Below are 23,415 nucleotides of genomic sequence, written 5' to 3' on the forward strand. Positions count from 1 at the left end.
GGAGAGGTTGACAGACCACATGGTTGTGCTGAGATCCAGGAGGACCTGGAGAAACAGGTCAACAGAAACCTCAAAGAGAAATATCAGATCTTGTATACTGAAGGCCAACCAGTAAGACCTAAGGGTCCTGGTGCACACCAGGTTGAACGTAGGCCAGCAATGCATTCTCATGGCAAAGAAATGTCAACGTCCAACCAAGACGTTGCCAGCCCATGGTGGGAGGTGACCCTGGGGACATGTTATCTGAAGCACTTGGCTCCCCAGTAGTAGAAACATGGACATAGCAGAGTGAGTCCAGCAAAGAGCTACAAAGATGATTAAGTGATTGGAGTGTCTGATGGGTAAAAAAGAAGCTGAGAGACCTAAGACTGATCAGTCTGTAGAAGAAAAGGCTTGAGGGGATCTCTATGTGCACAAATATCAGATAGGAGGGTGTAAAGAAGACAAAGAACAGAAATAAAAGGAAATTGGCACAAACTGAAATACGGAAAATTGCATTTCAACGTAAGAAAAAAAAGATCAAGTTACCCAGAGAGCTGTAAAGTGCTTTGGGAATATAGGAAATATATTTTAAGGTAAAATCCTGCGTTAGCGAGAGGATGGGCTGATGATTAATTGGAAGAATGCAGCATCAGATTTCTTCTTTATTTTGACTTTTTTTGATAATCACCCATTTTTAATTTCTGCTGGGTGAACAGCACATTGAAAGCCACTCCAAGGACGCGCATCTTCTTGCAATGTGGAGAAAAGTAAAATACCTATGTGGAATTCTCTTCAAACTGCTCTGCAAAACCCAGGAGCAATCACAGCGGAGTTCATAGTAAAATTCAGATTTAAGAAAGCTCAGCTCTTGGTAGGCCCATGTCCTACCAAACATATAGCAAGAGCTTTAGTGGTGTCTACAAGTCAGGAGGGTAAAGGTTCAACTTCAGTAATGGCTCCTCTGAGGTTCACTTCTTGGAGAAAGACCACAAAGTCGGGCTGAACTTTGATCCACGCCAGCTTACAAAATCTAAGTCTTGGATTTTCCACCAACTGGAAGTCAAAAGACCAATTTATCGCACTCTTGACACTAAACTTGGCCTGATGGGTCATATCTCTTAGAGCTACCTTATTATATCCCACCTAGAAAATCAGATTTTCCTTTCAGAAAATGTTTTGATAACTAACAAGGAACACAGATGCGATACCGCACGTTGTGTACCTAAAAGTATTTGAAGTAACTAAATACATGAGGTGGGAACATTCAATGGAAACTTTTCCATCTTCTTTCATTAGCGTCCCCGTATTGAAGTCGTTTTGCAGTTCGGCTGATGCCCCGGAAAACTTTTGCAGCATTTGGAAGAAAAGCCAAACGCTAATCAGTGTCCTGGAGGTTACCCCGGGGCGTTAGGATTAGTCATCCCTGGAAAACAGTGTGGTTATTCTGATTTTCCTCTCCCACTGGTTTTGCTGATCCGCGGCCGGTGTGGTGGGAGCATTGTCGTCGCTGGTTTCTCACCAATTCAACATACAAACACGAAAGAACAAAAAAACCACTTTGGAATAGAGCTCAGAGCTCTCAACCCCGACATCCTGGGGATCTAAAACCTCCTTACACAACTTAAATCAACCCTTTGGAGGATTAAAATCCAAAGCTGACTCATTTCCTACCGCCTTCTTTTTAATCCACCTCTGCATTTCTTGGTCAAACAGACCACGGTGAGGAACGTTGATACTGAAATGTGAGGAGTAACAACAGTTCTTGGAGTTCAATACTCTCATTAAAATCTTGCAATGGAAAGAACAGAAGAAATAGTCCTTATAGAGTTATTAATTCTGCAAAAGTGGAACGTTTGGGGTCATTTACATCGGTATGAATGAATCCAGAGGCCAGTTGCCAAGTCTTTAGCAGCTACAACTCCGTTAAAGCAGGTTGGAACTACTCTAGAAGAACCATGAGGATGACGCTTCTGATCCCGTAAATTGTTAATCAAATATTAAATAAATAAGATTAAAAAATTAAAATAAAAAAAAACCCCAAACAAAGAAACCAAACCAAATCTGGATTTTACTATATGAGATCTATCTCTTGGATAAATTCTTAAATTAAACATTAATTATCCTGAAGTACATAGGGAACAACTAGGGAAGAACTAGCTCAGCCACGCAATATCCCACTAACCAAATTATATTCCTATATTTCAAGCCAAAGTCACCTCCAATATTAAGAGTATGTTCCGGAGTTTTCTTTTTAATTTTCTTGTTTAATTGCACTATTGATTCTTGGGTTTATCGACTACAAATCCCTGATGAACTACAAATTCCTATCCAAAATTTCTACATTTTATGAAGTGGGATATTTTGCATCCAACCTTCCAAGCCAACGTCTTGTCTCCTACATCAACGTAAGTCTCTTGTTGCTTCTGTTCTTCAAAGTCCTTTGCCAAAAATTCATCACCACTGTTCATAAACATTTGAATCTCTTAATCACCTACAACTCTGTCTCCAAGGGATTTTCTCCACCGTTCTTCCAGCTACAATCTGGTGATTTGGAAGGAGAACTCATGATGACGAGGACATCATAAGTCAAAACGTAGCTTTGGTGAGAATCTCTGCTTTGAGTTGACAAACTGGAAGAGGTTTTGAATTGGTAACAGATGTTCGTTATTTTCTAAGTGAATAATTTTCTATATTTAGGTGATAATTACATATTTTAGGCAACAACTTCATGTTTTCACTATGCAAAAGTTCGTGCAACGCTGGCTGGGAAACCAAAAGAGATACTAGTGGATGATCTAAATGGGCAAAACAAAGGGTATCCACCATGTGCTCATCTTGCCAGTGACGATGAATTATCGAACTTTCTGGAAAAGTCATTTTCTACACCTGAGAGGAGATGTTCTGCACCCAAGAGATGATGTTTGGCACCCAAAAGGAGACGTTCAGCACCCAAGAGGAGGGAGACGTTCTGCACCCAAAAGGAGATGCTCGGCACCCAAGAGGAGGGAGATGTTGTGCACCAAAGAGAAGACGTTCTGCACCAAAGAGAAGACGTTCTGCACCCAAGACATGATGTGTGGCACCCAAAAGGAGACGTTCGGCACCCAAGAGGAGGGAGATGTTCCGCACCAAAGAGAAGACGTTCTGCACCCAAGAGAAGACGTTCTGCACCAAAGAGAAGACGTTCTGCACCAAAGAGAAGACGTTCTGCACCCAAGACATGATGTTTGGCACCCAAAAGGAGATGTTCGGCACCCAAGAGGAGAGAGATGTTGTGCACCAAAGAGAAGACGTTCTGCACCCAAGACATGATGTTTGGCACCCGAAAGGAGACGTTCGGCACCCAAGAGGAGGGAGATGTTGTGCACCAAAGAGAAGACGTTCTGCACCCAAGAGAAGACGTTCTGCACTCAAGACATGATGTGTGGCACCCAAAAGGAGACGTTCGGCACCCAAGAGGAGGGAGATGTTGTGCACCAAAGAGAAGACGTTCTGCACCCAAGAGAAGACATTCTGCACCAAAGAGAAGATGTTCTGCACCCAAGACATGATGTTTGGCACCCAAAAGGAGACGTTCGGCACCCAAGAGGAGGGAGATGTTGTGCACCAAAGAGAAGACGTTCTGCACCAAAGAGAAGACGTTCTGCACCCAAGACATGATGTTTGGCACCCAAAAGGAGATGTTCGGCACCCAAGAGGAGGGAGATGTTCTGCACCAAAGAGAAGACGTTCTGCACCCAAGACATGATGTTTGGCACCCAAAGGAGACGTTCGGCACCCAAGAGGAGGGAGATGTTGTGCACCAAAGAGAAGACATTCTGCACCGAAGAGAAGACGTTCTGCACCCAAGACATGATGTGTGGCACCCAAAAGGAGATGTTCAGCACCCAAGAGGAGGGAGATGTTCTGCACACAAAAGATGACGTTCAGCACCCAAGAGGTGACATTCTGCACCCAATGGGAGATGTTCTGCACCCAAGACAGAAGATACTACAGAGGAACTTGAAGCTGAGTAAAGCTTTTTGGTCTAAGCAGAAGATTGGCTTGTATGAGCATAAATTCTTTCTGCTTTCAGCTATAAACTATTAAACTCTGTTCAGTCTGACATTCATTTCTTAGCATTCTCCTGAACTCTTCAGGCAAGCTATAGATTATTTCTCTTTTTAGTTTGCAAACCACAGCTTATTTACTTCTAAAAGAACAAGACACCCTCCCCAATCCTGATTAATCACCAGACGTTACATACAAACACAAAACCCCTGGACTCCGACCATACGGCTACAATGGAAATGTGTGAAAGTTGTTTTCTTCCAATTTCATCTCATGGGAACGTGGGCTCATAAGTAGCCAATTAAAAATAATTCCATCAAAATTGCAATCTTGGGAAATCCAGAGCCCTTGTTAATCTATTCCAGCAAATCACCCACCGTTGTCAATAAATACGAACCAGTCGCCATTGGTTTTGCTTCAACTTCCAGCTACTGGAGAACATTCTACTTTTGCAAACTAAAAGACCCATAATTAAAGAATTTATTTACCCTTAATCTTCCAAATAATTTCCGAGTAAATTAATAAAACTGCCCTAAAATACGTCTAAGTCCTTTCAAAGTCAACGCTCTCTAAAGAGTGACCTAAACACATGAAATTCTACGGACTCGATGAAAACCTTCTGGATACATCATTTTAAATAGTGTATGAGTTAACAAACCAGATGTGCAACCACTTGACGAGTGTCCCGTTAAACTGCATTTGGAGATCTCCAAGCCAATTTTTCACCCATAAAATACCCACAGCATTGATTATTTTAGGGCACTGTTTAATTGATTGCGAAGTTTAATTGCAGTGTGAAGACCATTCATTTCTAATAGAACCATTGATAAGACATTTCCCTCTGCTAAGTCACTCAATGTTGAGTGTAAAGTGATATTTCGATGACGAAAAACCCCAAGCGGTCAATAAACCCACCAGCAGTTGACTAAAAATCACAATCAAAACGCAAGAAAACATCCAATTATATTAATTCAACAAGGCGTCCGACCGTTTGTCATAAAAACATCTGTTTTCATAGGCTGCTCTATAGAAATCACAGCATCCCAGTACTATCAAATCAACCTGCATCCTCGAAGAAATATTAGTGTAGCTTGTGTCCTTTTTTCCTTCGCCCATTTTTACTTATTCAATGAAGCTTTTCTTGCCTTATTTTCATTATTCTGCTTCTAATCCCATGACAGGAGTGGGTTTATTCATTAAAAAGAGAAAAGAACAAGCGGTTGTTCAAAACGTCAAGACTTTTTGATGAGGTCTAATGACTATAACCCAACTATTTTCCTTCTCCCAAGTTATTCACCAATAAAGGTTTTCAATAGGTCCTGTGACTGAAGCCCCTTATATGACTCATACATCATTTTCCTGCTGAAATAAGGTTTTGTTACCCATGGAAATTGTCTGATTCTCAAGTAATTTCTGCTTACACTAATTTATAACGAGATTTTTGTCTGCACGCACCATTTGGATGGAACCCACCTGCGCTGACTTCACTCCATTCGGGCAACTTCTTTGCAGAGACACTCATGTTGACCCAACTTTGGCATTTAAATCATCATTAAATTCAAAATACTATTGCTCATGCTGTTGATTGCTGTATTTGTGTGTTGTCCCACCTATCTAGATGTTTATAATAGAACAGTAATTAAGATGATTTCTCAATAACGCTCTTTACATGGGGAATGCTTTCAACACCAGCTCTCCCTGGTGAAGCTCCCAGTGAAGCTTGGATCAATATTTGGTGGTTCATATTTAAAGTATCGCAGAGAAGTGAGAGAAATGATTTAGAAAAGTAATCACTGCTTTTCACTAGTCCATGCGCTAAGCTCGGTTTAGTTTCAAGACTAAATTTCTGGAGATGAACTGCAATCCGAAGAGGTTTAAACCAAAAAAAGGGAAGACGCACAAGCGTTAAAACATCACACGGCAAACATGTAATTCAATGGGAAACCATAATGGTAAGAATGGGAGAAAATACTTCACATCTTGAAGAACAATTAGTGAAATAATCAATAAATAGCATGGCCATGACTGAATTATTAGCAATGACAAACGATAATCCCAGGCTCAATATTAATGTTATGCTAATGCACACAAAAAATAAGGTATTGCGTTGTCTTTGTTATAAAAGTGGTTATTAACTTCTACTAATTAGTCAGTGTCATAATTCCCAAGTCACCTTTACCTTCTCTCCTTTGTTCCTCTCCCTATCGCCAAATTAAAGGTACAAGTGGTCACGTTTGCACACAAAATGTAGCAAAATAGCCAGAAAACCTTTAATTCTAGGGATGTTTCAAGTAAGGCAACATCATCCAGGGTATCAGAGACCAGACTTTATTTGCTGTTCAATCATATTTTTCACTAGGAGTCCTGCAAAGTGGCCTGAATGGGAGGTCGTGATTTATAAATCACCATCATTAATTGTCTCCATTTAGTAATTTCTGTATTCCATCTCTTCTCTAAGGCAGATAAATTACTGCAGTCCTTAATTTGGGATGGATGCATGGATTCACAAAACCCCCCTTTTTTGACACCACCATTTATGCCACTGTATTTAATGCCCTTTAAAGTTTCCTAAGCGCACACTTTTATAATCATATATGATCAGAAATTAGCTACTAAAAACTCCTCCCTAGATATTTTCCTACAAGTTCTATTTCAAATACTCCATCCTCCCCCTATCTCATAAAAGGAGAATCTGGAATGAAAACCTGACATTGTACAATCTTCTGAGCTGATATATATAAAATGTATATAACAATAATATATCTCAACTGACGCACAACACCCATGAAAGTAATACCAGTAAACTATTTATCTATTTCAGTATGGGGACCAACTAGATGAACTTTTTGCTCTAAAAACATCACAAGCTTGTTATAGGAAAAAACATATATATTATTATCGGTGTCTATTTTAATCCATAAAGCCACTTGGCTTCCCAAGGACAATTCTCCCAATTTAATGTTGTCGCGATTTCACCCAAACAAGCTGGAATAATTACGCCATTTATTTTATGCTTTCAGATGCCAACTTAAACAAGTTTTTGGTGTGGACTGCGTTCATTATTATTATTATTATTATTCATTTTTAAATAATGTCTTTGAAATCTTAGGGTTCCACCTAATTTAATACTATACCCCTGTTCCGAATCAATGTGGAAAATGCCCCTGGGACGTCTTGATCTTCAACTCCTGTTGAGATCCTTCAGTATAACCCTCCATCATGATGTACTACTAGAAAACTGACCGGGCATAGAGAAAAAGGCAGATCTATCTTAATTTATCATTAAGTGCTATGACAATTTACTGAACTTGAGAGCAAAGTTCTATCATTGCCATTCTCGAAACGCAATTTCTAGAGTCAGTGTCACCAAAATAAGAGACTTCAATATATGACAAATGCACTAATTCCAAAGGAACTATGGAAGCTTTGGGAATCACAGTATATGTTCTTAGGTCATAGCTTTAGAATAGGATTAAAATACTTGAATGTTAAAAGCATTTAAAATTCCGAAAGGCCATACATTCATTTCAGAAGATGTGTTCTACATTAAATATCATCATAAAAACAAACTCAAGCTGTTATACGACTCCCATTTCCACCAGATTCTTTTAGGATACGCATCGAGGATGCCATGAAGACCCAAACCATCCCCTTAACGACTTAATGTTATTCTTCAGTTTACCCAAAAACCCATGCACAGATCAGTCACGGAACATGCAGCATGCAGTAAACGGAGAGCAGAGAGGTTAATAACCTGGCAGCATAGGATCTGAGAATGTGAGAACAAGTTAAAGACAAGAGTTCCTCTCCATTGTCACTGAGGGTCGAGAAGCAATGCTGCAGCGTGGAGCAGTGGGAGTGGGGAAAATACAGTTTGTCCAAGACATACACATATCTCCGCAAGTGGCGGCAGGTATAGCTGCAAGACAAGGGTAAAGGGAGAAAAAACAGAACAGAAAAAAGAGGTATTTGCCTTTGAGAAAGCTAATTCATGGTTTCACGTCCTCGGTTTTTGTGCCAAGAGTCAATGGAGGGTGTTGAGTAAGCAACGGAGCAGTTTGACATATAATGTGTTTGTTCGGCTGGGGCCGGACGCTGGTTCTGTCACTATCGTAAAGGGAGATCAAGTTGGAGATCCAATAAATTGGGTTGGAATTGTTATTTTTATTTTTGGGGGGTTGATAATGCATTAAGAAAAGCTTTTTGCCTCTCTCAATTCACCCTGAAAATATAAGTGTGTGTGTCTGAACCAGGTTTACAAAGTTTATAATAAAACCCCTGGAGTGTATTCACAAAATTTAACTGATTTTCATGGAAATTGAAATCCTGCTCTAAGGGGAAAAAAACTCACATGGAATTAGAACTGCTCTGGGATTCCAGGGGTAGAATATTCCTCTAGTTTGCTCTTGTTCCTCAAACATGGTGCTTGATCATAACTTAAGACCTGGAGAGCTTCTTCATGAGAAACTACATGAAATAACGATAAAGCCATCAACAAAATGTTGAATATTCATCCTAATCAACTCTGGATGCTCTTGAGTAAGAGCGATTGCTACGTCTACTCACAGGATATCCTCCCACTCGTCATGGTTGAGCTGCAATAAACTGCATCACTGGTCAAATACGAAGCACGTAGATCATATATAACCTCAAACGTCTATGATTATAGGTTTTGGATAGAAAATACTTCATTGTAGCGTGGTGTAAAATACACAAGTGTGATCGCCCAGCTCACAGGGGACATCTGCCCAGGGTATAGATTGTGATAAGGCCTCCAGAAAGTACCTTGAGCTGCCTAATGAACTGTGAGATAAATAAAATAGGTCTTCGAGATGCTTCTAGCAGCCTGTTGGCCATCCCTACAGCAGCATGAAGCAAAACCCCCCTTAACTTTAGGCTGAAAGCTCCTCACTAAATCAAAGCAACCACCATTTCATAGCTTCAGAGGTTGAATCCTGGCCAACGGGTTCACCTACCGCATTTTGCAGGCCGGTATCCCTCTAGAATCCCTTTAGCAGACATGTGTGGCTAAAAGACTCTTTCAGGAGACCCAATTGTGTAGTTTGGGTGATGAAAAGGCCAGAAAAGAGCATCACCAATGCCAACCCTTGGGGTTCCGAGCCTGACGCTTCATCGAAACCATCGTCTTCAAGTGGGTTCAAGTCAATCACTCACCTTCGCTCTGGAAGCCGAGGGACACGCGATCCCTTTTGACACTTCATTTGCCAATGGATTATTTTTTAGAAGCGAAAGCAGCTGCAAGGAGGCCATTTTTTAAGCCATCGTGCCTAAAACAGCATGTTTTGAATAAGCCTGGCTTTTCTCTTCATAGGCCGGGGATGGAGAAAATAAAACCCGGTATTTCCAAGCGAACCCTCAAGACATGAGTCTGCCCTTCCAACTACCCACAGAATTTGTTCCAAAACCAGATTAAAGAGCATCTTTTAGAACGTTGCTTCTTAGATTTAAATGGTCATGAGTCCATTTAGTATATTTTACCAGCCCTGTTACTTAGGAAATTCGACCTTATTTCCAGCCTGTGTAGGCAATTTAATCTCATTAGAGTTTTTAATCAAGAAGTTGAGGGAGCTTTTTATTATCATTTATCTTTGAGCCCTGCCAATGCTTTCCATAGACAGGAAGACCAAGACTTAAGCCCCAAAGAGTGATGACTAAATTTAGGCTTAACTACTAAATCAAAGGAGAAATTTGCCAAAAAAGGGTTGGTGCCTTGTTAAGACAAACATAGGACACCAAAGTCTAAGCGATTCCATCACTAAATCCTCTAAGCTAAACCTGAATAATAAAATCAAGGCTTAGATCCCTGTGATATGTACATTTACATCCAACTTCCACAGACTAATTGTGGGTATTGAGTTTGAAATCAGACTTACTTGATACACCCGAAATCAGTTTTCAAGCAGCTGCTCTATCTACAGTTACATATTACTGTAATTTTTGTTTTCGGCATGTTTTATGGGGCATTTTACTTTTAGTCTAGAGTAAAAGGCAAGCTTTAGCTACAATACAGTACTAAAAAGCTCGAAAAAGTGATAAAGGACATTGCAGAAAATAAAGAACATTATGTTCGATTCATGGTGTGTGTGCACATATTATTCATGTATTCTGTTTACCCCGAGGACGAAACTTTAGCTCACCCGGTACTAAAATACCACTCAAGAAGAAGATTAGAAATCCCTCTTATAAAAAGGTAGTGAAAATAAAATAACTCATCTAATGCCTTCTCCATATGCTCCATTAAACCTTGAGTTATCATCATTCTTTGTCTTTAATAATTATGGATATTAAAGCCACAGAACCCTCAAATGTTCAGGTCCAAACCAACAGAGTTTAGCATCAGTATTTTGGAGACTAAAGTGCCAGGAATCTATATGGTAGTTCCAACTCTCCCATCAGATCAGCTGTGATTCCCTGGATGAAACTGAACATGAACATGGAAACTAAGTGACATTTTTAACATAAGATGCTCAAAACTGTCAGGGCTCAAGTTAAAGCACCAAATTCTATCCTTTTGAGGTCAAAAAGTGGCATTTAGAAGTCTCCCATGGGTGTTTTTTTGTGGGGTTCTTCTATGTTTTTCACTTTCTCTACTACACGTAGTGGTTGGGGAACTGAAAAAATAGACCTAAAGAAAATAAAACATGAAAACCAATACAGAAAAGGCTCATTTGCTAACCATGAATAATGTGTATTTTTGAATAAAAATATACCTAAAATAATTTGAAGCTGCCATCTGTGAACAGCCCTGTACACTACCTGATACTCGAGAATCTTTTCTACTCGTATTTCTGGAAACTGAATATGTTTCCTTCCCTGATGCTGACATTGCTTGATCTTGCCCAGCAGTTGGGATCAAATGAGAAGGCAGGGAGGAAGCTCCAGTATTGGCTGAGTAAATACGACCAAAAAAAGGAAAAGAAAGAAATGAACAGAGAGGAGAGGAGAGGGAGAGGGAGAGGGAGAGGGAGAGGGCGAGGGAGAGGGAGAGGAGGAGGAAGAGGAGGAGGAAGAAGAGGGAGAGGGGGAGAGGGGGAGGAAGAGGAAGGTGAAGGGGAAGAGAGAGAGCTGGAGAGGGGGAGAGGGGGAGAGGGGAAGGAAGAGGGAGAGGGAGAGGAAGAGGAGGAGGGAAGGGAGAGGGAGGAGAGAGGGAGGGGAAGAAGAGGGAGAGGGGGAGGAAGAGGGAGAGGAGGAGGAAGAGGAGGAGGAGGAAGAGGAGGAGGAGGAAGAGGAAGAAGAGGAGGAGGAGGAAGAGGAGGAGGAGGAAGAGGAGGAGGAGGAAGAGGAAGAAGAGGAGGAGGAGGAAGAGGAGGAGGAGGAAGAGGAGGAGGAGGAAGAGAAGGAGGAGGAAGAGGAGGAGGAGGAAGAGGAGGAGGAGGAAGAGGAGGGGGAGGAAGAGGAGGAGGAGGAAGAGGAGGAGGAGGAAGAGGAGGAGGAAGAAGAAGAGGAGGAGGAAGAAGAAGAGGAGGAGGAAGAGGAGAATGAAGAGGAGGAGGAGGAAGAGGAAGAAGAGGAGGAAGAGGAAGAAGAGGAGGAGGAAGAGGAGGAGGAGGAAGAGGAGGAGGAGGAAGAGGAGGAGGAGGAAGAGGAAGAGGAGGAGGAGGAAGAGGAGGAGGAAGGGGAGGAGGAGGAAGAAGAGGAAGAGGAGGAGGAGGAGGAAGAGGAGGAGGAAGAGGAGGAGGAAGAGGAGGAGAAGGAAGGGGAGGAGGAGGAAGGGGAGGAGGAGGAAGAGGAGGAGGAAGAGGAGGAGGAGGAAGAGGAGGAGGAAGAGGAGGAGGAGGAAGAAGAAGAGGAGGAGGAAGAAGAAGAGGAGGAGGAAGAGGAGAATGAAGAGGAGAAGGAAGAGGAGGAGGAGGAAGAGGAAGAAGAGGAGGAAGAGGAAGAAGAGGAGGAGGAAGAGGAGGAGGAGGAAGAGGAGGAGGAGGAAGAGGAAGAGGAGGAGGAGGAAGAGGAGGAGGAAGGGGAGGAGGAGGAAGAAGAGGAAGAGGAAGAGGAGGAGGAAGAGGAGGAGGAAGAGGAGGAGGAAGAGGAGGAGAAGGAAGGGGAGGAGGAGGAAGGGGAGGAGGAGGAAGAGGAGGAGGAGGAAGAGGAGGAGGAAGAGGAGGAGGAGGAAGAGGAGGAGGAAGAGGAAGAGGAGGAGGAGGAGGAAGAGGAAGAGGAAGAGGAGGAGGAGGAAGAGGAGGAGGGGAGAGAGAAGAGAGAAGAGGAGAGGAGGAGAAGAGAAAAAGGAAAAGAAAATAACAAAGAGGAGAGGGGAGGAAAAGGGGAGGAAGAGGGGAGGAAGAAATGTCGCAAATTGGGCGAGGTATAGAAAAATGGTATAAACCCAGTATTCAGTAACTCCTCTATAAATCCAATCTAACCAAGATTCAAAAGGAAAATTCTCTAGCGTTTAAGTAATTGTAACTCATAATCTTCCTCTCCATGCATGGCAGGTTTTAGGAAGACTATAAACCTTTAACGTTATTGAGGGAAAAGTCTTGAAGACATACATGCCACACGTATTAGCTCAGGGAAAATAGACTAATCTTCACCAATTAAAAAGAAGACAATTCTGCTAAGCCTGATTAAATATTTAGGTCATATTGTCTCTGCGGCAGAATATGAAAAATGCGCAGCAAATAACGTCTTTTGCTGAGTTTGGAGACTTAATCAGCAGAATTTCAAAAGGGAGTTATGCTACAACATGACTCTATGGGAAAGCCTTTTTTCGAAAGAAATAAAGGGGAAAATAAATAAGTATAAGCTAATTAAATTAGCACATGTTAGTCAGCATCCCAAACTACCCGTATGCACGCAGGAAGAACGTCCTGACGTGCCATAAAGATTTTACTACTGTTTTTGTCAGCTAATCTATGTTCTAGGAAGTCCTCTGAGTCATTCCCAAAGTCAAACCCAACCAAAATACATTCTACTCGCACTAAAATATGACATAGATGATCACAACATATTATATCACTCACTCCATGAGAATGACTAATTATTCGCTACCTAAAATATCACTTATTAATGTTATTTCATAAAGGATAAAGAGTAGAAATGCAAACCTAGCTGCTGTCTTGCCAAGGGTATAAAATACATCATCAAATATTAGGATTTTGGACAAAATCTTTCATTTCCATTTAGTACTCTGCTGCTGATGACATGATGAACTATGGTAATGACGAACCACAGTAGAAATAATACTAATTATTCAATTTTTAATACCAAGATTGACTTGCAGATGTCTATCGAAAGGTGGGTTGGACCGGATGGTCTCCAGAGGTCCCTTCCAACCCCAACCATCCTGTAATTCTGTTCTCAAGTCATCCCTGACTTGATCCTTTCTCACCATTGGTACTTTCCATCCTCCTTGATCCCCATATTTTAATAGTAAGAAGTGATTATGTGCGATAAGTTCCACAAGTTCCCATGGCCCATGGCAACGTTCTGTCATAAATACACACGAGAGGCTTATGAGAGAAATGTTACCTTTACAACTGAAGGTATTTATAATAAAGGAGGGCAAGGGAATGAAAACCAACCAAGCTCTGGAGATGTTTGACAGATTGAAAATCAAATGCTAAATATATAAGAGTCTTCTCTAGAAAGGCCTAATTGCTTCAGGACAGATGAAGTTCTACTAACAAGAACACAAGAATTTGTATATTAGAAGCAGACATGAGGCGCTGATGATATTTGGAGATAAACCTACTTAGTGATGGACCCAGGAGTACAATTAATGAGTTACGGAAACATGTCTCTACACAACTTCACCGATGATTGATTTATTCATTGCAGAACTAAGTGTATTGACTTCACCTAAAACCTGTTGTTTCCTAAACTTGCTGAAGGCCATTACCATTAAATAGGTTGAGTCATTCAACAGTTACAAAGCCCTGATGCACATTAAAGTTGTTAAATCCTCATTCTTTCTTCTGTACCCACAGTTTCATCCTCCATTTAGAAGCGTCAGATGTTTTAAAGTACAATATTCTCTTTGGGAGCCATGGAAATGACGGTGGAAAGGATGCGGTGGTGGGAAATAGTTTGGCTTGAGTACTTAAGAGACTCCGAAATGTCAGTAACTGTGCTCTCATTCCTAAAAACAGTCAGAATAAACCCCAACATTTTCATGTGTAGTGGAAAGGAAGATTTTCAGGAGCAATTTGGAGGGCATTGATTGATTTCTAATCAAGCGATAACTTCGTTTCGTAATGGTTACCCACAGCCATCATACAATCTCGGTTTGTCGGATAAATCCTTGTGTGTTCATTACTCATTCTAGATCATATTCCAAAGAGAGATTTTCTAAAAAGGAAAAAGTACATGTTGTATCGGAATAAAGTGATTAATGAGCCAAATACTCTGCAACTGGAGAGAAAATACAGGTTCAAGCAAGTCATTATCTTGAGTCATCTCTTCATTTCTGTTACGGAACATTGTCCTTATAAATACATTCCATTCATAACAAATGATGAAGACAAGATGGTAGTTTCTAGGATTCTACCAGAATAGCAAATAGTTTCTAAAAGGCTATTAGAATCTTGTTGTCTTTGTAAATCTTATGCAGGACAATTTCTTGCTATCAACCAGCCTCTTTAAAATGCAAAACCGATGCGATTCACATCTTCATTGTACTATATATTAGACACCCAAATCCCAAATAATTGGGGTACTACCCAACAAGCATTTTTCCAGGCCAGCTAAAAGAAATCAAATTGCACTAGAAGGAATGAATTAATGCCACTGGCTTTCTCCCTTTTCCTTCCTTTCACTATTAAACATGCAGAAAACTAAACCAACACAACTCAGAACCTCAGTCTGCTCTGCAAATTCATCTGTTAAACACCACTGTCCTCAAATATTTCATCCTCTCCGTCATAACGGATCCACAAGATCAACAGTTTTAAAAGCTCTGAGGTTCCACCAGAAAAATCAAACTTTAATTCCCCAATTTGAAGACTATTATAAAATTGTACTGTTTCTAAAGAGCTTATATCTCTAAAAAGGGTTATTTGTGATAATTAAAGATGGGACTACGGGACCTTCTACCTCCAAGTGACATTCTGCATTGCGCGCAACAATCTGTGTGATGCTCTAGATTCCCTGAAAAGGGCTGCGTTAATTTGCGTCACGTTCGTTTAATGGCACACCGTTCGTTTCATGGCACCGAAGTCCCACACAATTTCTTGGACGGCAGAAGAGTAATGAGTTATCGGAACTCAAAATGATGGAATTATCATGATGGTTTGTCGCACAGGTCAGCAGAGACACAAAAATGGTCAAGGGAAGAGAGAATCATCTTGCCTAAATTTGAGCTGTTAGAGCGGTATCTATGTAGAGATTAAATCTAAGCCAGGCCAGCAATCAGTAATGATATTAATGAATTCTATGACACGTAGAAGAGAGGGTACCAATTCTGCTTTGTGTGAGACGATGCTGAGATAGCGCAGAACAACAGTTTGTCCAAGCCTTCTCCATGGTTCACACCGATCCGATCGATCCTAAAATAAAGCTGTCCGTCTGTCCATCTGGGAGGTGGCTCCACATGGGGCACTCAGTGGCTCACGCCAGATGGGGGACGAGGGTATTACTGTCCCATCGGTACCCCCCACGGAATCCCCAGCAGGTTGAACCAGGCTTAAAGCAAGTTCAAGGATATTTCCATGTTGGAAACGGCTGATATCGGCCTAAGACCTCACCTCCATATGTTACCCATGGGCAAAACCAGGCGAGTCCACATGGAGCTGTTGATCAAGCTAAAACAGCTTTTTAATACGTTTGACTGCAACTATACTCAATGCATCGTAACAAAATATACTTTTAACTCAATTATATTTACATTGCTACTAATATTCTCTTTCCCTCATCTGAACAATAGTTGTCTTGCCTTTTGTTACCGTCTTTCCTACTAATTGCGATGACACCTCCCAATTTTGGACTGGCTGATCAGCTTAGAAGCTTCTCCGCGGCTAATCTAGGTCAACAAGCTACTAATACGGCCAGCATATGTTTCTTTTCTTTAACTATATCGAGATCTTTATAAATTGCTTCTGTCTCTCGGCAAAAGCCACTCCATAGATTCCAGAAACTCCATATAACAAGTAGCAATGACACAGTGGAGGATGAAGAGCAGAAAAAGCATCTGGAAAAGCCAAAGCCACCCAAGGTTGACCAGTTGACACCACAATCTCTCCCATTAACCTGTTGCGTGCAAAACTTCAACTAATGACAGTCTATGGATTAAAACTGAAGTTCAGACCTGGTGGCTTGGAGCTGTTTGATCTTCCATTCCAACAACATCCTCTTTTCAAACACTACCTGAACATGAGAATATCACTGGTATTCATTCTACTTGGAAAACCTAACAAAAATAGGATGATCATGATTGTAACATACTGCACTGCATGGGGGGAACCACATTCTAAAGTAGCGTCGCATAAATAGAGTATTATTTTATATCCAGGTTAGATCATCAATGTTTACTCCTCCCCCAATCTGAAATGCTACAAAACTCTTTCAAAGTGAAGAAGCAAAATGTCTTTGAGGTTTTAATTCTTATTTTTGAGGTTATGTCGACCACGCTGAGGAGAATTTCTTGCTAAAATCTAAGGCATCCAAAGCAAAGGATACAGGGCAAAAAACAACACAAGTATTTCGAAGTAAAATTCACCAGCCAGAGCACCATACGGTGATTAAAGTTTGTTGGGATGAGCAGGTAAAGCGAATGTAGAAGATCAACCAAGCTGGTTGAGTTGCAGATAAATCACCTGGAGTTGTATCCATAGAAATCCGCTTTTTTGTGATACAAATGACCCGAGTTGTATTCGATTGAGCTCTTGAGTACAGTATATTGAATATTCGCAGCTAATTCTTTCATAGAAAACAGTTTTCTGAATTGCAAATAAATTAAAGGCCCCGCTCAGAACGGGATTAGGAAAAAGGCTGCGTGGAAATGGAATTACTTCTCACATTAAGCATCTGGTGAGGCTTAAATTGTGACTGTCTATTTGGTGGTATTGCTAAGCAGATTTTAAGTGTTTCACAGCTACTTAATTTAACAACCTACACCCTAAACCACTTTATTGAATATTAAGCACCATCTTTGTAGGCCCAGAAAACACTTTTTCATTATGGAGACTGTGGTTTCTTCTCTCAGGGATACTTGAATTCTCACAGTAGAACCTAGATAGGAATTTAAATAGAAATATTCTGCTTTGACATCATGGAGCAATTTGGGTGCATTAGTGCTGGCTAAATTTAATAACAGATGTCATAAAGCAGGAAAAGGATGGACAACGTATGCCTCAAAACATCAATCTCTTATGAAATAGATGTGTTCATAAGTCTTTATGCCTATTGCTTTTCTGGGTAACTGATATTTTATAATCAATCTGTGTATTTCAAGAGGAAATCAGGTGAAACTATTTACTTTATGATGCTTAAGCGTGTTGGGGAACTCAAGGTTGTAAAGCTTAGAATTAACAGCATGGATATCTTTGGACTTTGTATGTATATCATATTATATAGGATATAATATATATCACGTTGCCTTTGAGATTTGCTTCTTCAGTTGATGAGCACGTCCATTTCCTATACATATCCCCACGTCATTTACAACTATCAAAACCAGCTCCAACGGTCAGGATCACCAATATCTTTCTCAGGCTGCCATCCTCCCACTCTATACCTGTATATTGTGTGGTTACTATTTGTCATATAGCCCAGCTCAGATCCCACGTGAAGTCTCTCTGCTAAAAACATCCAGAAACGGACCAAGAGTAGCTACCAAGAGCTTACGTCTTCGGAAGAACCAAGAGTTTCAGATATACCAGTGTTGTGTGTTTGCTCTAATGTCTCTCTTACTATTTGGCACATTTCAAGTGTGGTTTTGTGAGTCCATCACACAATTAAAGAGAGAGAATGCGACAGAATGTTTTGTCGTTCGCTCCTTTCCACATGCATCGGTGTCGAGCAACACGAGAAGTCTGTCTGCCTTCCGTAAGAATATCATTGCTATTATTTCATGAATAAAATCTAGTGGCAACGCTGAAGTCACATTTGAACTATACGTATCTAGAGAGACGGCAAATCAGTCACCCAAACGTGACAACGTTGTTGAGACGTCGTGTACAAGAAGCGTCGCACGACCTTCCTTGGGTCTTGGGTTTTAGGCATCAGGGAGTGAATCTGCCTCAATCAGTTCATAGACGTATCCCTGTGGTTTTAGTCTTACAAGCCTTGAGCTCCTGCTGTCATGGGTTTTGAGGTGAATATCTACCTTTCCTCATTCAATCTGGATGATCTTAGATCGATGTCAAGACTGTCTAGATACAGGTTCTGCATAAAAGTTCATTTTCTGGATGATGGCTATTCTGTCTTTCTTAGAAGCATCCTCTCAATGCTTCCAAATGGCATTTAATTGTAACTCAGGTCTGAGTTTTGTTTAAAACCTAAAGTGGAAAGCCAATTACTCCGCAAGCAAATGACATGAAATGAAGATTCCAGTCTCAGTTTTGTGAGAATAAACATAATCTTTGAATTTGTCCGCTCTTTTTTAGCTATCAATTGCCCTGTAGTTCTCTCCCCCCATTTTGATCAGTAATTCAGTCAGTTACAAAGCAGCTTCCTTAGCGAATAGTCAGATCTACAATAAATACAGTTTTGGGTTTCTTCTGCAAGGCAGTATTTGTATGTACATGATTGGAAGAGTTTCTGTATTGAAATTTCTTGCCAGCAGTGGTAAAAGCATCAAGTGTTGTTATACCTGATGGTTTCACATAAAATGATGTTAAAAACTAACTGAAGCTTGCCCTTACGACAGTTAATTAAACGCCTTTCTCTGCCTGAAAATGTATTGAAAGACCATAGCTCAGGCATTTCATACCCCAATTAAAGTCAAATAATCCACAATGTCTGTGATACGTAATGGGAAAACGGCTTTGATCACGCAATTCTAATTTACTTTCTTTTGGCATACTGGCTGTACTTGACAAAGACTAAAACAGTTTATTCCAGATTCAATATTTACTGTTCTAAAGTTACGTAGAACCAGCGCAGATATTGGCTATTTATTAATAAACTAATAATAAGCTTTATCATTTGAAAAGTACAGTTGTAGTGGCCATATTAGCACAGCCTCAGTCACAAAATTATCATTGCGTTACATCTCATTTAACAAATAAATCTTTGGCAAATATGTAGCAAGAAGTAAAGCAAGTTAAAAATCCAGTCTGCGTAGTACTTGAGAACCAGCGCTCAGCGTGGTTTTGTCATAACGTGGCTGAAAAAACCCCATAATTCACACAAAGCCCTGAAAACCTCGTTTGAAAGCAGCTCGTGAACCGCAAACGATACTCTGGGATTAATTAGTTATTCAGTGATCATTTCAGCTATTCATTTCATCGATTTCTATTTACCTGATGATCCTCTGAGCAGCGTACTGGTGAAGCGAGCGGAACTGCGCTGACATATTTGCTAAGGCTGCCAAGCAATTTGTGTGAAGGTATTTGTCCTGTCAGGAAGAAGAGGAAAGCAAAACCAAAAAATCAAGATAAAACACATCAAAGTGTCTTTTTGATACGCACCAACACCTATTAAAGCAATCGTTCAAAAGATGGAGTAATATATGTTTCTCTATTAACTTTGAATTTCAAAGTGTTCTTAACCATAAACTAGAGTTCTGGTCCCCTTGTTCGCGTCCCCGAAACCATTTGAGCAGACAAGTATTTAAGTACCAGCCCTATCGAAGTCAAGGGTTTTCACAGAACGAAACTTGGCCGCTTCTCCAATGCATCGAAAATAAGCATTTATATAACACCAAAGATTTCCAGATGCCAAGAATGTCCTCGTTCCTTCTAATTCTTTTGATTATACAAGTGAAATCCTTCACTTTCCCAATTTAAAAGATATTTAAGTGATTTTTTTGCTACTTGTAATGTAAAAAACATGGAGCTCGGTGCTTGACTTATGGTCTTACCCTTGTCCGGGTCATGTTGTACTGGATGGTTCTTATCACGACCAGTATGAGGAGGCTCCCCAGTGAGATCTCTGTTAGGATACGCTCAGCGTACCAAGTGATATTTTTCAATATCTGAGGGGGAAAAGGAAAAGGATAAAGTTCTTGAGCACCTACATCTCAATAAGGACATAGGAAGTTGGCCAGGGCCTCCTATGGAGAAGAACATGGAAGAGGCAAAGGCAAGAGAAATTAAACGACTAAGTGATATGGAACCCAAAAAGAAACCTACACGTATGGTGCATATGGAATTTCACGGGTATACAGAGGCCTCTTGATGGAAAGAAGCGTTGACGTGATTTTTTAGAGCTGAAGAATTGACCCAACCAACAACTCACCACTTCGTGGATGGATCGGTTGAAGCCGTCGTCCTCCGTGAGGATCAGCAAAATGATCAGAGCCATGTAGACGTGGTGGGAATTCCTTTCTTCGACGTGATAGAGAATTTCAAGTATTGGCAGAACCTTGAAGGGAAGGGAAGAAAAGTGTGGATTAGTTTAGTCTCTCAAATACCTCAGACAATGGAGAGGAGAATTAAAATGTTCCGTGTATCACGCTGCCCTTAGCAACATCATAATCCCTCCCTCTCGCAATAACCACCCCTAAATAGTGACGTGCAGCGTTCAAACACCTTCCATCTGTTTCCTTCCGTCTCCGCAAGAGTCTAAACAAATTCTTTCTTGTGGTCAGACGTGGAATTTCAATTCCTAATAAATGATATTTCCAGCCCTACCCGTCAAAATAGGCACTGAAAGCTTCAGTTTCCCTTTCGAATATGGGAAAAGAAGAATTAGAATTATAATGAAAATGATTAAAACAAGTTTTTCACATGTTCAAGCAGGACAAACGATTGTTTCAAACCATTCAGGCACAAGCTTGGTCTGCAAGGACTCTTCTCAAATACATCAGCGCTGAGGCGCACATAGAAATATCAAGACCCAAAATTCATATCCCAGTTTGGTGTGTGGACATAATCCCAGAAAAGAACCACTTTGGGTTGAGTTAAGCCTAGAAAAGGCCTGGTTTTCCTATTCTAGATAATACTCAGCCAAAGAGAACTGATGTTACGAAGAAAGTTCAGCCCAAGGTCTTGGGTTTCCACCAGGGCAAGTAACCGAAGCCAAAGTCTTGCAGTAATAAGGAAAAGGAGATTATATTGCAACGAGCAGCGTACCTTCTAGACACCTAAAAACTTGCTGTATTTCAAAACAAGCTGAGTGTAGTGGATGAATCATGTGAAACAGATTCTGATGAGCGGCTTCACAAGCCTCTCAAATTACCAGAATATTCTCTCGTAATACAACCAACCCACCCAAACACGCTAAAGACACATCCAAGTTTCTATGAGAACCAATGAGATTGATCTGAATGCTTGGAGGCCACAAAAGCTTTTGATGGATGACTCAAGGCGACACGACAAGAAAAGCAGAGTGAAAATCATATTTACACGTTGCAAATATTCTTCCATTGAATGCTTTTATATTATAGCTACGTCTTGGTGTGCTAAGTGCACCTTCCGGTATATTTACCTTGTTACGACTTACCTGATCTTTAGCAAGTGGGCGTATTATTTATTGATAGTTTAGAGCTTGTGAGGAGGGTGACGGGCGGTATGTGTGTCTCAGAGCCAGCTTAAAGGGGGCTTATATTACCCCGCTTTACTGCTAAATCCGCCGTCTAGGGGCTGTTTCATGCCCCCTTTCGTGAGATTTTCTAAGCTAGAAAATGTAGCCCATTTCTTCGACTTCATGGGCTATACCTTGCCCTGTCTTGTTAGCGGTGTTAGGGCGATTGTGCTCACTGTGGCACCCTCAAAAGAGGTGAGCTGGTGACAGCGGTACGTAGGCTGTTTTGGCAAGAAGCGGTGTGTTTAGCATCACATTCCTGCAATGAGACAATACTTACAAGATTCTCGATGTCCGTCCGTGCCAACACGTATGTCCGTACGTTGCTGTTTTGATGCAGAAGCGTGTACAAAAGAAGAGTCGCCTGGTCGGATTTCTGCTGCTCGCACAAAGCCGTGTACAAACTGTTGAAATTAATCTGGAAAGCGTGTGGATTTGATGAGGAAAAAGCAGTGCTATCTGAAATAAATAACAAGTAAAAAAAGCCATTAACAAATACATTTACTATCAACACGCTCATACTCACGTCAGAAATCCAGATTTGTGTTCTCCGGAGATTTTTACTTGGTTTTCTTCACAAAAAAAAACCCTTTGAAAGCTACACATGTGAAAATATTCCGGCAATTTCATGATAAGATGGTATTCTGGGAATAATACGAGCTAGGATACTCAAATATACTAAAGGTCTGGACTTCAAGATGTCCATATTACTATAAGCAAGACGTTCAAAGTTGAAGAATTGAACTAAAGTTCCTTAGTTCCCATAAGAACAGACTAGAGATTTTGGAATTATAATATATTAAAATTGTGTTAACTTAGGAAATCTCTGCAGTATAAAGCAGCGGGACAGTTGGGAAATTACATACTAGAGAGCAGTGTAGGGGAAAGGGACCTGGGGGTCCTGGTGGACAACAGGATGACCATGAGCCAGCACCGGGCCCTTGTGGCCAGGAAGCCAATGGTACCTGGGGTGTATTACAAGGGGGGTGGTCAGTAGATCGAGAGAAGTTCTCCTTCCCCTCTACTCCACCCTGGTGAGACTCCATCTGGAATATTATGTCCAGGTCTGGGCCCCTCAGTTCCAGCAGGACAGGGAACTGCTGGAGAGAGTCCAGCGTAGGGCAACGAAGATGATTAAGGGAGTGGAGCATCTCCCTTATGAAGAAAGGCTGAGGGAGCTGGGGCTCTTTAGTTTGGAGAAGAGGAGACTGAGGGGTGACCTTATTAATGCTTATAAATATCTAAAGGGTGAGTGCCACGAGGATGGAGCCAGGCTCTTCTCGGTGGCAAACAATGACAGGACAAGGGGTAATGGGATCAAGCTGGAACACAAGAGGTTCCACTTAAATTTGAGAAGAAACTTCTTCATGGTGAGGGTGGCAGAGCCTGGAACAGGCTTCCCAAGGGGGTTGTGGAGTCTCCTTCTCTGCAGACATTCCAACCCGCCTGGACACCTTCCTGTGTAACCTCATCTGGGTGTTCCTGCTCCATGGGGGGATTGGACTAGATGATCTTTTGAGGTCCCTTCCAATCCCAAACATACTGTGATACTGTGAAAAAGCTCTTGGAAAACCTGCAGGAGCTCCACAGGAGCTTTGGCTCCCAGCGGGATTTTGGGGGCCCAGCAGAGCCGATATTGCTGCTTCTCTTGGCGTGGGTGAGGGGTGACGGCTCCAGCCATTCAGCTGAAAACAACAGGAGGTCCTGGAGCAACGTTTTCTCCTTCTTTTCTGCAGAGAC

At 41.2% G+C, this 23,415-nt stretch overlaps 1 protein-coding gene across 10 annotated transcripts in view; it reads right to left on the minus strand.

Annotated features, from left to right (window-relative positions):
* DYM (dymeclin) overlaps positions 1-23,415 on the minus strand; it is a 153,003-nt gene that overhangs the window by 75,643 nt on the left and 53,945 nt on the right. For 9 of the 10 annotated variants that reach the window (XR_013923509.1, XM_080362050.1, XM_080362049.1 and 6 more), the window contains 4 exons: positions 21,956-22,134; positions 20,389-20,514; positions 20,012-20,125; positions 19,452-19,546 (listed from right to left, as the gene is read on the minus strand). Coding sequence is in view for 9 of the 10 variants with exons in the window: in XM_080362050.1 (XP_080218176.1) it covers positions 19,452-19,546; positions 20,012-20,125; positions 20,389-20,514; positions 21,956-22,134 (514 nt within the window). In the remaining variant the exon portion in view is untranslated. Of the gene's footprint in view, positions 1-7,786; positions 7,952-19,451; positions 19,547-20,011; positions 20,126-20,388; positions 20,515-21,955; positions 22,135-23,415 lie in introns of all 10 variants that reach the window. The other variant, XM_080362048.1, reaches the window with a different exon arrangement.

This window comes from Nesoenas mayeri (genome assembly GCF_963082525.1).
Source record: "Nesoenas mayeri genome assembly, chromosome: Z".
Classification (NCBI taxonomy): domain Eukaryota; kingdom Metazoa; phylum Chordata; class Aves; order Columbiformes; family Columbidae; genus Nesoenas; species Nesoenas mayeri.